General features: G+C 59.9%; 1 protein-coding gene across 1 annotated transcript in view; it reads right to left on the reverse strand.

The window, feature by feature from the left end:
• Positions 1–636: 636 nt before the first annotated feature.
• Cfap74 (cilia and flagella associated protein 74) overlaps positions 637–12,788 on the reverse strand; it is a 33,270-nt gene continuing 21,118 nt past the window's right edge. The window contains exons 20-38 of the mRNA XM_071618536.1: positions 11,845–11,966; positions 10,427–10,555; positions 9,694–9,781; positions 9,306–9,479; positions 8,750–8,883; positions 7,257–7,533; positions 6,132–6,230; positions 5,226–5,365; positions 4,657–4,791; positions 4,413–4,522; positions 4,212–4,267; positions 3,984–4,103; positions 3,522–3,677; positions 2,590–2,719; positions 2,176–2,330; positions 1,835–1,967; positions 1,468–1,598; positions 1,249–1,383; positions 637–1,097 (exon numbers count right to left, since the gene is read on the reverse strand). Of these exons, the coding sequence (XP_071474637.1) occupies positions 996–1,097; positions 1,249–1,383; positions 1,468–1,598; positions 1,835–1,967; positions 2,176–2,330; positions 2,590–2,719; positions 3,522–3,677; positions 3,984–4,103; positions 4,212–4,267; positions 4,413–4,522; positions 4,657–4,791; positions 5,226–5,365; positions 6,132–6,230; positions 7,257–7,533; positions 8,750–8,883; positions 9,306–9,479; positions 9,694–9,781; positions 10,427–10,555; positions 11,845–11,966 (2,526 nt within the window). The 3' untranslated portion in view covers positions 637–995. The remainder of the gene's footprint in view (positions 1,098–1,248; positions 1,384–1,467; positions 1,599–1,834; positions 1,968–2,175; positions 2,331–2,589; positions 2,720–3,521; positions 3,678–3,983; positions 4,104–4,211; positions 4,268–4,412; positions 4,523–4,656; positions 4,792–5,225; positions 5,366–6,131; positions 6,231–7,256; positions 7,534–8,749; positions 8,884–9,305; positions 9,480–9,693; positions 9,782–10,426; positions 10,556–11,844; positions 11,967–12,788) is intronic.

A 12,788-nucleotide genomic window follows, 5' to 3' on the forward strand; every position in this document is an offset into this window, starting at 1 on the left:
TGGGTTGGGATGGCAGGGGGCCAGGCTGGCTTTGTGCCCAGCAAGTCACTCTCTTGAGGAAAAGAGCTAGGAGGTGGTAGGTGGGTGTGTAGGAGCATCTCAGGGCTGGAAGTGATTTTCTCCCTTGGAGCGTGGATCAGAACCCAGAAAGCAGAATCCAGGGTTCTCAGACAAGCTGAGGCCCAAACTCACAAGCTGGGCCTCATTCTGGCCCCTGGATGGGCCTGAGTGAGGAGTACAGGTGAGCTGGGCCCTTGACATATTTGCTAAATCCTTGTTTGAGGCCAGGGTCCTGGGACTTTGGAGGTCCCAGGAGGACTAAGGGGCCTGCCCTGGATTTTGGAGTCCCTTCTCCCCTTCTCTCTTCCCCCTGTACCACTCGGAGCCCGGGTCAATCCCAACTCCAATCCTGTGCCCCCAGCGCCCTGTGCTGCCTGCTGTTGTCCCTGTGATCCAAGTTTGGGCATCGCCCTGTGTTTGGGCAGATTCCCACCATCCAGGAGGTCCCCGCCCAGCAGGATGCTGCTTCATAAATGTGCACGCACGCAGGTGTGTAGGTAGGGGCTACTTCCCAGAGCTCTATCCTGTCCGCTGGGCTGGTCATCCATACTGCAGTGGCATGGTTGGCTCCTGGAGTTTATTGACAGGCCTGTGGGGGTGGCTTTCCTAGGGGCCTCCGAAGTCTGGGCAGGTTCTGGTGAGTGTGGGTCTCTGGCCAGGAGCAGTGTGAGCTGACCAAGACTTATCCCTGGTTCTGAGGGCTCAGGGAGAGGGGTGCTCTTGGGCCTTGGGCTTGTTGAGTCCAGTGCAGCAGGAAGTGGCCATGGATTGGCGAACCCTGGTCGCGGGGCCATTCAGGAGGCTGACTATTTGAACCTGCCCAGCAGGGGATGCCCAGGTCCCGGCCCCTGGGGTGTTTGGCCAGGCCGACAGCCTCTGAGGGCTTTAGGGGTGGGTGGGAGAATGCGAGGGGCTCATGGAGCTGCTCCTTGGTCTCAGGGGCCAGTCACCACATTGGCTACAAAGATGACCTTGTAGGTCTCCTTCACGTCCCCTTTGAGCTGCAACAGGGCTGATACCATGAGAGGATGGTCCGGCTAGAACAGGAGGGAATAGGGAGGAGGGGACTCTCAGCCGGTGGGCACCCTGGGCAGAGGCCCCTCTTTCCTGCCGTTCTGCCTGTCTTGCCCCCACACTGGTGGGGCAGGGCTGGCACCCTCCCAGCCTGGCGCTCCCTCCGGCACCTACATCAAAGTCCGTAGGGGGCACCCAGGAGATGCTGATGGTCTTGGTCTGTCCGCGCTCCACGATGCCCTTGGAAGGCTCTATGGAGAAGCCCTTGTGCTGCAGCCACGGGACACTGTCCAGGCTGAACTCCACCACCTGCAGGGCGTCGGCATGGCTGGAGGGTCAAGGCTAGAAGAGGCCAGGGCTGCCCAGGGCAGGGAAGGCCAGGGGTGCCATCACCTTCTTCGGAGATGGTTGGGTGGTCCTGATGCAGCCCACCTGCAGCTCCCGGGTGGCGGGTGGGGCTGGTGTGTCTGTGTCAAACTGGACATAGTCCAGGGTCAGCAGGATGGGTTTCAGCTCCTCCACGTCTGGAGAGGGAGGGACTAGCTGGGACCACTCTGGTGGGTCCCAGGGCAGTGAGGGCAGTTGCCGAGGGTCAGGCAGAGGGCTGGAGGGCAGGCTGGTTGGCAGTGCCAGTCCTGCCTGGCTCTGCAGGTGATGAGCAGGGAATCCTGCCATCCTCTGCTGGGCCTGGGTGTGCCCACTTGCCTGCTACTCCCTGAGGTGGTTATGACCTCCTCTCCCCTCCCCATGCCAGGCTCACCCTCTCTGTGCTCTGGGTCGAGGGCAGACGTCACAGTGAGAGACTCCACGGGCACATCCAGTGGGTCTCCGCCCTCCACAAACATCATGTGCTCCCGGGCAGCACCCTGCAGGAGGATCTGGTGGGAGATTTTCTGGGGACAAGAAGCATAGTTGTCTGTCCCTCTAGCTCCAAGGCAGGGGCTAAAGCTGGCTCAGACTGGAGCCCCATAGGACCAGTGGTGCTAGACTGTCTACCTGATGACCCCCAATGTGACGCCCTTGGCCTGGGAAGTGGGAGGCACAGGGGAGGGTTAGGGAGGGGCAGGTGCCTGGAGGAGGGGGAGCTGTCCCCTGGAGCACCTTTCCGAAGAGCACCACTTGGAGCCGGTCAGAGAAGTAGAGGCTCTCGTGGTCCGGGCTGAAGGTCACAGTGAAGTCCTGCGCCTTCCCCGGCTCCATGACACCTTCCACTGGGACCACACTGAATACGCTCTGGCCATTGTGGTTCTGTGGGCCTGCGGGTCGGGCACTGGATGTCCCCAGTCCTGCTGCTTGAACCCCACCTGCAGCCTCAGCACCGCCCCACCTGACTCCCCATCTGGCCCTGGCGCCTCTGCACACCAGTCCCTCCCCACTTACTGAGTCCCCCAGCCCAGCCACCCGTCCTGCCCACAGCTCCCGCACGCCTAATGCTCGATGCTCCCCCCTGTCCCGCTCTCCTCCCCTTCAGGCCCAGCCGACCCGGCACAGTTCCTCACGGCCCCAGCGGCTCACCAACCAAGTCCGTCCTCTGGGTGGGAGAGGCCAGGAACTGAGGCAGCTGCTGTCGGGCCAGGGCCCTGGTGCTGGAGAGGCTCTCCAGCCGCATGGAGAAGTTGATGGGGAGCGAGGAGTCATTCTGCAGCTGCCAGGAGGGCCTGGTGTCACTAACTGGCCCACACCTGGCCTGTCCTCTTCCTGTAGTCAGTGCCTGTAATCTGGTCACCTGCAGCTGCACTCCACTGGGGACCAGGTGGCTACACCTCCCAGTTCCACCTGGCTGTGTCTCCAACCAGTGCTTCGGGCTGTGGGTACCTCCTCCATCCCGCCTTAGCTCTTTCCCAAGTCGGTGGCCGACTTTCCTGTCCAGCCATGTGACCAGCTCTGCGCTGCCCTCAGTCCTGAAGGCAGAGCTCCTCTTTAACTGGACGCACACCCTCCCCTGTCTCTTCCCCGCCCTCACTGCCCCTGAGAGCTCCTTCTGAACAGGACTTCCACCCTGGCTCTGCTCCCGGGATCCCACCTGAGCAGTCTGGGAGGCAGAGGTCCTCTCAAGCTGCTTGATTGAGCCCAAGACTGGGGCAGACCTCAGAGGGGCAGCAGGAGTCGGGACCTCCCTCATGCACAGGGAGCCCACAGGATAGGGTGGCCTCTTCCTGGAGGTCTGATATACTTCCTGCCCCTCAGGGGTTCCGGAATCGAGCTCAAAAGGACCCAGTGTTCAGTACAAAGCAGGAGAGTGGTGGCAGAGCGCTCCAAGCAGAGGCCCCGAGGCAGAGGGCGCAGGAAGGGACCACCTCAGCTTTTGCAGAAGCCAGGGCCCCACGTCCCCTACTCGAGAGGGCAGCAGCAGAGAGACAGCTGCTGGGGACAGCCTGTGCCTCCACTGGCTCCCCAACCAGCTGGGACTTCTAAAAGCAGGGCTGACCCCTGGCAGGACTGTTCACCTTGAAACTCGAGGAGATGGACTCTCTGGCAAGCACATAGCCCATGCTGAGCACATGGCCTTCAATGGAGCATGAGACCATGGACGCCACGCCCAGGCCCGTGAGGGTGAGCGTGAGGGTGCCTTTCTTGCTGATGATGTCCAGTGTCTCTTGAGCCTGAGGAGACCACGTCCCTTAGCAAGGAACAGCCACCTGTCTGCCAGGCACGTGCTGAGCCCGAGTTCTGTCTGTGAGCCGCTGCCTGGTGGCCTGCCCCTGCAAAACAGCCCTGAGACCCTCGCCGCCCCTGACGTGCCAGCAAGGGCATTAGGAGGGTATGCTGCTCAGACTGCTCCATCAGTCCGGGCCTGAGGGCGCAGTGGTGTCCGCAGTGCCCAGAGCCCAGGGCTGCAGCGGGGGACTCCCAAGGCCACACCTGCTTCCCAGGACCCTGGCTCTGAGGGTCTGGGGGCTGGCGCTCACCAGGATGCTTTCGCGGGGTGAGAAGGACAGCATCAGCACCTGGGTCTCGCCTGAGCACAGCTTGCTGAAGGGGTTCAGCAGAGCAAAAGGGCCACTGGGGTTCAGCACCGAGAACTCCACCTGAGGCCCACGTCAAGGAGGGAGACCTGGCGGCTCCGGGCCCTGCCCAGCCCCACCCAGACCTGCTCCCGCCCCAGCGCTGCCTGCGCCAGGTGTGGACCAGGATACGGCAAGGTCCTCGGGGCAGATGTTCTGGAGGGAGATCTTCTTTATACCACGGTGTCCTGAAACGGCAGGGAGAGTCCTGTCAGTCCTGGCCCAAGGAGCGTCTGTCCCTCGGGTGGAGCATGGCTGGTGGTGGCTTGGTAGGGCTGGGTCCCTGGGGTAGGGGAAGGAGGGGTGCTAATGTCAGGGTCAGTCAGGACTCACCTACAGCAATATCGCCAAAGTCGAAGGTGGTCTTGCCTTTGTTAGATGTCACCACGATAGACGGAGCCACGGCTGGACACCACAGCTCCAGGTACAGGGTGTTGTGGGGGCTGGGGTAGGCAAGGGCACACTGGAGGCACAGCAGGGCAGCCATGCCCACCTGGGCTCCAGATCTGCTCAGTAGTTGAGGAGGGGCAGCAATTTTGCAGCTAACCGTGCCCCTTCCTGGCTCAGTGTCCCACACCTGAAACTTAGGGGTTCGGATCCCTTCCTGTCCTTGACGTCACCACTGGCCATGACACATGGGACCACAAACTTGTCAAACTTCGCCTGGAAAGTTCGGACCAGGGCAGACTGAGCAATCTGGTACTCATGGGAACTGGAACGAGAGGGACAAAGTGTGCTGTGGCCCCTGCTCACTGCCCACCTGGGCCACAGGTCCCTGCTGGGCTCCACAAACGGGATGCCCAAGGACCTGCTTCCTGGGACCCTGGGCTCAAGTGGCCTCTCCAGGGGGGACCACAGGGGTAAGGGTCCCGGGTGGTGGCTGCCCTGTGTGCTCCGATGCGCGGGTCTTCCCCCCTCCTCTGGCCGGTGAGCTCCTCCCTGCTCCAGCCCCTGGAGTCAGCCTAGGAAGGGCATCTGTTCAGAGGGTGACCAGGCCCAAGAACGGCAGCCGGTGCCCAGGAGCGAGCACCTGCATGGGTGCTGGGAGCCTGCAGGCCTAGACCTCCAGCACGAGTCTCAGGCAGCTGTGCGGCAGCGGCCTGTGGGGAAGCCCACTGGGGCCGGGGGCGACCTCTCCCAGCCCACCTGACCCTGAGCTCCTGCTTCTCCTGCTGGGGGGCGTGGGAGGTGACAGCCTGCAGCATCCGTTCCCGGGTCCGCAGTCGGAGCACAGAGAGGGACTGTCTCCACAGCTCCTTCTTTTGGCTGAATGTATCCTTTCGGAACTGTGGGCGGGGGGGGGGGCGGCTGGCTGTGGGGCTGTTCAGGTGCTCTGCCCTGTGTCTGCAGACCCCACACTGCCCCTGAGGCTGCTCCGGGGCCCAGTCTCGCAGGCCCAGCTGACTGCTGAGGGGCAGGCCCCACCAGTTCAGCTTTGGAGCAAACAGGACCCAAGAACTGCCTCCAGGAGAGGCCAAGGGCAGGGTTTGGGGGTCAAGCAGTGAAGACAGGTGAGAGCGCAGGGCCATGAGCCCCAGTGCAGAGACCCCTGACTGCCCACTGACTCACGTCTGCAATGGGGAAATTGAGGCAAAGAGGGACAGGGAGTCTGTGGACCGGGGTTCCAGGTCCCTGGAGCCTCTCTGAGCCTCTCTGAGCCTCTCTACCTGCAGAAAGCCTATGCTCCTGGCACTGATGTGTGCACCACAGAAAACACATGGCCAGTCGAGGAGCGACCACACAGCTCTCCAGCGTCAGTGCCGTGTGCACGAGCCGTCTGTGGGGCGCCTCTCCCTGAGGCAGCTTCCGTGCCTTCCCCTGGTGGTGGAGGGAGGCTGTCCTTGCATTTACCCCAGTCCTGCCCACGTCACAGTCCTGGCCACCCTCTGGGGTAGCCCAACTCCCGCTGCCCAGTGCTGATTTCAGGAGGAGGAAGGGGTCTTGCAAGAAGACCTTCTACCCTCTTGAGACAGTGCCGGAGTCTGCCTGCACTCCTGTACCTGCCCCCTTCCCCCGATGCCCACCTTGCCCCTCCCTTGATGCTCCACGCACCAGTTTGTTCTGGATTTCTTTGTTCAGGATCTGGAGGGCTTCCTCGTGGATCACCTCATGGGACAGCACAGGCCGGAAGGCCACCTGGACCAGGCATCTCTGCAGGGAGACACTGGGACTGCCACCCTGCTCAAGGAGCCCAGAGGGCACCGGTGGCCCTTGCTGGTGCACTGCCCTCCTCAGCTCCCTGCTCCCTCCCTTGGCCCTGGGTACTCCTAACAGCTCCCCACCTTGAGATTTCAGCCTAGATGTGCCCCTTCCAGGAAGGCCCCCCTGACCACTGCCCCAAAGAAAGGGGGGTGGGCTGCAGCACAGGATATCCAGCCTTCCACCGTGTGGGTGGGCACTGAGAGCAGGGTCCTGAGTGGGCCAGGACCTCACCCCTGTCCTTGAGGCTCAAGTGAGAGTGAAACTTCCTTTCCAGCCCCTGAGTGTCAGGGTGAGTTCTTGTCCCCAACTCGAGTCCTGTGTGCACCAGCCTTTCCACTCTGGGGCTCTGTTAGCCCGTCTGCAGCGAGTCCCAGAAGAAGTCTTCTCCAGGACAGAGTCCAGGAGGGCTCACTCACCACCCCACCCCACCTGCTCAGCACAGCCAAGGCGTGGGGGCACAGGATCGGACAGAGGGAGACAGGAGGAGGGCGGGAGAGGGGAGGGAGAGACAGCCACCACCTGCAGCACCCACTCGGACACGGGAACCCTTATCTAAGTAGCATTTTCTGTTTAGTGAGCAGCATGTTACAGGCCTGTGTCCACTGAGAGAAGCCCTGCTGGGTCCAGGCAGAGCACCCTGGGCTCCTAGGACAGGCCCTACTGAGCCTCCCCATGCCCATCCACTGTGAGGTCTCGTTCAGCTGGTTTGAGGCCTGCCCACCCTTCTTCAGCCCCCAGACATGTGCCTGCTGGGGCAGCTGCCGGCGATGCTCCCTGCCTGCCGGTCAGGTGGGCGGAGGCAGGTGGCGGAGGGCACACGGCCAACCCCCACTCGGTGGCTGTGGAGGCTTCCCAGCCCTGCCGGGGCTAAGTCCCTGTGTGCCAGGGTGGGTCTGACCAGGCACCCCACCCCGCAGGGCAATGGCAGGTGGCCCGAGCCTTCACCTCCAGCCCACTGGACTAGCCCCTGCTCACCTTTCCTGGCAACACGGTCCCCACCAAGGGTGAGATGGTGATGGGCAAGTCCGAGGGCAACAGAAACTCAAAAGACGTGGCTCCCACGGGGGAAGCCTCCTCTGAGCTGACCCGGGGCCCCGAGCGGGGCAGGGAGCTCGCACCCGTGTGGGAGTTGATGACATACAGCCTGGCCACGGAGGTGTCGTACAAGGAGGTGGCTGCGAACTTGATCTGGTAGTGGGACAGCTCCAGAGGCGGGTGGACACCCACAGCTCGGCAGGACAGCTTGAAGCACCTGCAAGTCACCGGTGTGAGCAGGGCCTAGCCACACAAGGGCGTCCACGTGCCAGGAGGGTGGCCAGGATGGGCACTGTGCAGTGCCCCACGGGCCCGGACCTGCTCCTGAGTTGTCACAGTGGCTTGCTACCCTGTGGATATGTGGGAAATACCCTGCCTCCCTGTGCCCGATTTTGGTAGATGGCTAAAACAAGCTTAGGTGATTGTAAAGGAGGCGATGGATTTGTGGTTTATTATTTTAAATATTTATTGACATTTAAAATTAAAACTTATCTCTAAATCGACGCAGGGAGTCCTGCATACCATAGTGAGATGATTCCTGCCACCTTCCGTTAAAGAACAAGAACAGAAATTCACATTTTTGGGGAGTGCACTAGAGATTGAACCCAGGGGTGCTCTGTCACAGAGCCACACCTCCTAGCCCTTTTAATTTTATTTTTTATTCTGATACAATGATATTGCTAAGTTTCTGAGGCTGTCCCGAAGTTTCTGAGGCTGGCCTCAAACTTGGAATCTTCCTGCCTCAGCCTCCCGAGTCTCTGGGGTTACAGAGGTAGACCACCATGCCCCGTGAGATGCCCCTATTTTGACCACTGGGAAAGTTCACATCCGTGTTTTCTTTGCACTTCTGTGGCCACAGCACTTTCCCCATCAGCATTTATCTACTTATTTATTGTGAACCTGGGGGTGCCTTACCGCTGAGCTCCATCCCCAGCCTGTTTACTTTTGAGATGGGGACCTGCTAAGTTGTGAGAATGGCCTTGAACTTGCAATCCTCTTGCCTCAGTCTTCTGAGGCCCTGGGATTACAGGTGCCGCGTCCACGCCTGGCTTCCCCCGTAGCTTTTATCCCGTGGTGTGTGTGGGGGGCGCTGGGCTTTGAACCTGGGGCCCAGTGCATGCCAGGCAAGTGTTCGGAAGGGAACGGCATGCCAGCCCCGAATGCGTTATTTTTTATGCTTTAAAGGGTGGTACTGATTATCTTGTCATCTTGTTCTATAATGAAAATGTGTTGCTGAAAATATTTCAATACATATTTTTATAATCTGTGACACAGGCTCTAAATATTTAAAAAATATCTCTCTGGGTGGAGATAGTTACATTATTATTAGTATTCAACTAATTGAAAAATATGAGTGTGTCAAGCGTGTGAGAATCGCACATGGGCTGCCAGCTCTCGGCTGCCCCCCTGTGGGGGCCGGGCGGCAGGCTCACCTGTTCACCTCCGACTTGCAGACCAGCTCGAAGCTGTACTCCCTGGCCTTGGTGGGCTGGAAGACCACATCCAGCTGCAGAGCCTCCAGGGGCAGGACTGTCCCAAAGCCGTCATTGGGCTGGATGTCCACAAACTGGGAAATGGAAGACACCGACTCCACAGTGAAGACGGTGCAGGTCGGCAGTGTGGGGGCGTGGACCCACGTGCAGGGTAGGTGTGAGGGCACACGGCTGTGAGACGGGGGTCGCAGGTGAGTGTGCCTGAGATCCTCTGTGTGTGTGTGTGTGTGTGTGCGCACGCGCACAGATGTGAGCAAATGTGTGTGAGAGTGGATGTGGGGGCAGCCCGGGAAGGGAAAGTTCTGGAAGGCAGGGATGGGTGAGGGTCCGGAGCCCCATGGGTGCCCCCCGCCAGGAGAGGGAGAGAGCTGGGGAGATGAGGACCAGGCAGGGCGGCAGGGCCTGGGAGAGGGACGGCTGGGCAGGGCGGCAGGGTGTGCAGGCAGGAGGTGGCTGGTGCCTGGGCGCCATGTCTGGGGCTGAGCTCAGCGGGCACCTTGGGGAGTCCGACGAACCCAAACTCCTGGGGCAGGAGCGAGTGGTTGTAGAGAACGATCTCGGCCCTGATGGCCTCGTAGATGGTGCAGTGGCCAAAGTCCAGCTCCGAGGGGCTGAGCTCCAGGTCAGAGGTGGTGACGATGGCCTGCACGGTGAAGCCCACTGGCTTCATCTGTGGTACAAAGGGTGGGTAAGTGTCCCCGAGCACCGTCCCCCTCCCCTGCTGTGCAGGTGCCGGGTGGCAGGAGGCAGAGCTGCCCGGCAGGCCACAGAAGGCGAGGATGGGCGCTGCCTCGGAGGCCTCACTGGGCACAGGGCCTGGCCCCCTGCGCACTGCTCCATTCCCCGGGGGCAAGCGTCCCTCCCAGGAAGAGCCCTGTGCAGACCTGGTCGGCCACCCAGATGGTCATCGGAGCCTCCAGGACTCTGCTCTCCTTGTCAAAGTACTTGCCAGCATCTTCGGGGAGGGAGTGCCTGCAGGAGAGGGCACACCGACTCACCTCTCCTCCTTGTCAGGAGACAGCGGGGAGGCTGGCCCAACGTGGCGCTGTGACACCCTCCAAAGCCACACAACAGGGGACCCAGGTGCGCAAGCTTCTCCAGGAGGCCGCGCACACACACAGCTGTGCTTAAATAAACAAGCAGGTTCAGCAGCTGTGTTCAAGGTGGACGGGGACTGCCACTAGACAAGTCCCACACAGCGCCTTGCAAAGTCAGTGTAGAACAGGGTCTGCTCTTGCCAGGCGTGTGGCACACCCCTGCCCTCCCGAGCCTCGGTTGGAGGCCAGCCTTGGCAGCTTAGCAAGACCCAGCCTCCAAACAGGACTTGAGCTGTAGCTCAGTGGTAAAGTCTCCCTGGGTTCCATAAATGAAACAATAAAATGGTTTGCTCTCTGATTACAAAAGGAAATTCGTATCATTATAGAAATATTCGGGAAAAATACAAGAAAGAAAGAAAAAAACGCCCTTTGCCATGATGCCTCGCCCCCGGGCAAGTCCCACAGCTCTGGCTTCCACAGACGGCCCAGCACCCTGCTCCCGCCCAGCCGCTGGCCCACGTGTCCTGCCGACAGCCTGAGCCCAGACCCTGACCCCGGGCACTGGGCTGAGGCGACCCACCGGGGCAGGAACTTGAGCTGCACTGAGTAGGACGACTGGGCCTGGATGTAGCCCATCTCGGGCAGGAGCTCCATGTGGCCTCGCAGCTCCCTGCACACCTCGAACTTCAGGCGCAGGGCCACCTTGGATCTAAGCAGGTCACAGGGCGCCCGTCAGGGGTCCAGGCCTGACTGGACAGGCCTGAGTGCGAGGCGCTCACAGGAGCGCCCCGTGCACCTTTTGCAGCTGCTTCTTACGAGTCACTTATCTCTGAGATGAAACCTGACGGGAAATTCTTAAAAATAAAAATAACCGAAATGTGCCCCAGATTTGACAGGCTGGAGTGCTTTTGGGGGAACCTCCTGCCAGGGACACATGGAACGGGAGGGGGCTGGGGCGCTGCCTCCCCCTGCCCAGGGCTCTGTCTGGGCACTCTGGAGGTTCTGGGTGGCCGGGCCCCCAGTCAGGACCGGCCAGCGGAAGCCAGATGCTCCCAGCTCTCCTAACCCTGCTTGCCCTTGGGGTCTGCCAGAGGTAGCTGTGGTGGCCCGCCTCCCTGTGGTGGCCAGCAGCCCCTGCCTGCCCCTATGGTGTCCTTCTTTGTCCCTGTGAAAGGAAGCACCATTCAGTCAAAGGAGGGAAAGGAGGCCCAAAGAGGGAGGACCAGGGAGGTAGTCTGCCTGGGGTTTTGTAGGCAATGGTTCCAGAACCTTCTAGAGCCTTCAGGTTCCTCTTCAGAATTCTCTGCATGCTCCTGTCTGTCCTGTGGCTGTACAGGGTCTGGGACTGGTGTCCCCCAGACCCCACCCAGCCCTGACCCTGACAACCGAGCCCGCAGTGCCCCAGAGATGGAGGTGGAGAAGTCAAGCCACAGTGGTCCGGGGAGCAGCGCCCCGTGGGGAGCCCGCAGCTGGCCAGGCCCCAGGTGACCTGCCACCGGGAACCTGGCCTTCATGAAGGGAGGACGCCTGGTGCTCAGAGACTGTGTCCTCCTGACCCATCTGGCTGGTGGCCAAGTGCTGCTGACCATCACGCATCCCTCCCAGATCCTCTCCTGTGGCCCCGTCACCACTACATTCTGTGTCCCCGAGGGCACTGAGACCCTTGCCTGGTGCCTGCAGTGGCTGAAACAACTTTCTGCAACTCAGGGGCCTAACATCACACAGACCCATTCTGTCAGCACCTTGGGGTTCAGAAGTTCACAGAGGTGTGGGCAGGCCAGTGCTTCTGTAGCTCCAGGGGTCCTTCCCGCTTTCCAGGGCCTCCTTTTCCATCTTCAGGTCTGTCTGGCCCTCCTGCCTCCCGTGGTGGCAACCCCCATGACCCTGGGACCTCCCCCATGTTCAGGATCTCCTGCCTTGGTCGTCCTAGGGGACCCTTGGCAAGGGCTATTGCTGGTCCACAGGTGCGGCGCTCCTGCTGGCCACCAGGGGGCTCACCGCGTGTAAATGGGGACGGAGTCCTGGTAGAGCCGGTCGTACATGCAGATCTTCAAGTCCACGTTGGGCTTGGGCACCCAGACTGGCACATCCAGGGCCACGCCTGTGGCTCTGAAATACAGCTGAATTTGGACATGTGACTCAGTGGGAGTCCTCCCCTGCAGAGCAGCCAGTGCTGAGAGAGTTCAGCAGGAAAATTCAGTGGGTCGGCTTCTTGTAACTCAAATTATAAATGTTGGAAGGTCAATAATGACACCAAGCCACATTTCAGAGTTCTGAGGCATTTTTTTCATGTCACTATACTTTAAAAAAATATTTATTTATTTATTTGTAGTTAGACACAATACCTTTATTTGTCTGTTTGTTTCTATGTGACGCTGAGGATCGAACCCAGGACCTCGCACGTGCTAGGCAAGTGCTCTACCACTGAGCCACAACCCCAGCCCCTCGTGTCACTGTACTTTAAAATTATTTTTATTAACAAAAATTTCAAACTTAAAACAATAGAATAGAGCCCGTCACAGGGGCACCACCTTTTTCCAATCCCACCTACCTGGGAGGCTGAGGCAGAAGGATTGCAAGTACAAGTTCTGCCTGGGCACCTGAGAACCTCTTAAAATTTGAAAAAGAACTGGGATGTGGCTCCGTGATCGGGCACTTGCCAAGTGTGCACAGGCCCTGGGTTTGGTCCCCAGCATTGCAAAAAAGCAAAAACCCAATTTTTCATTACACAATAATGCACTATACAGAAAAACGTAAAAATTTTACCCATTAGGTGTGAAAATTTTATCCCTGATACAGACTTGTAGCTATAGAAGAGCTCGGAATTCTTGCAGGGGCACTGGAGGAGTGGAGGCAACCGTTTCCTCATCTGTCACTTTGTCCCCAGACTCCGACTCCTGAGATCTGGGGAGTCTGGGTAAGAAGAGTAGCTCAGTGGAAGA

The sequence above is a fragment of the Marmota flaviventris genome, chromosome 10 (genome assembly GCF_047511675.1).
Source record: "Marmota flaviventris isolate mMarFla1 chromosome 10, mMarFla1.hap1, whole genome shotgun sequence".
Classification (NCBI taxonomy): Eukaryota; Metazoa; Chordata; class Mammalia; order Rodentia; family Sciuridae; genus Marmota; species Marmota flaviventris.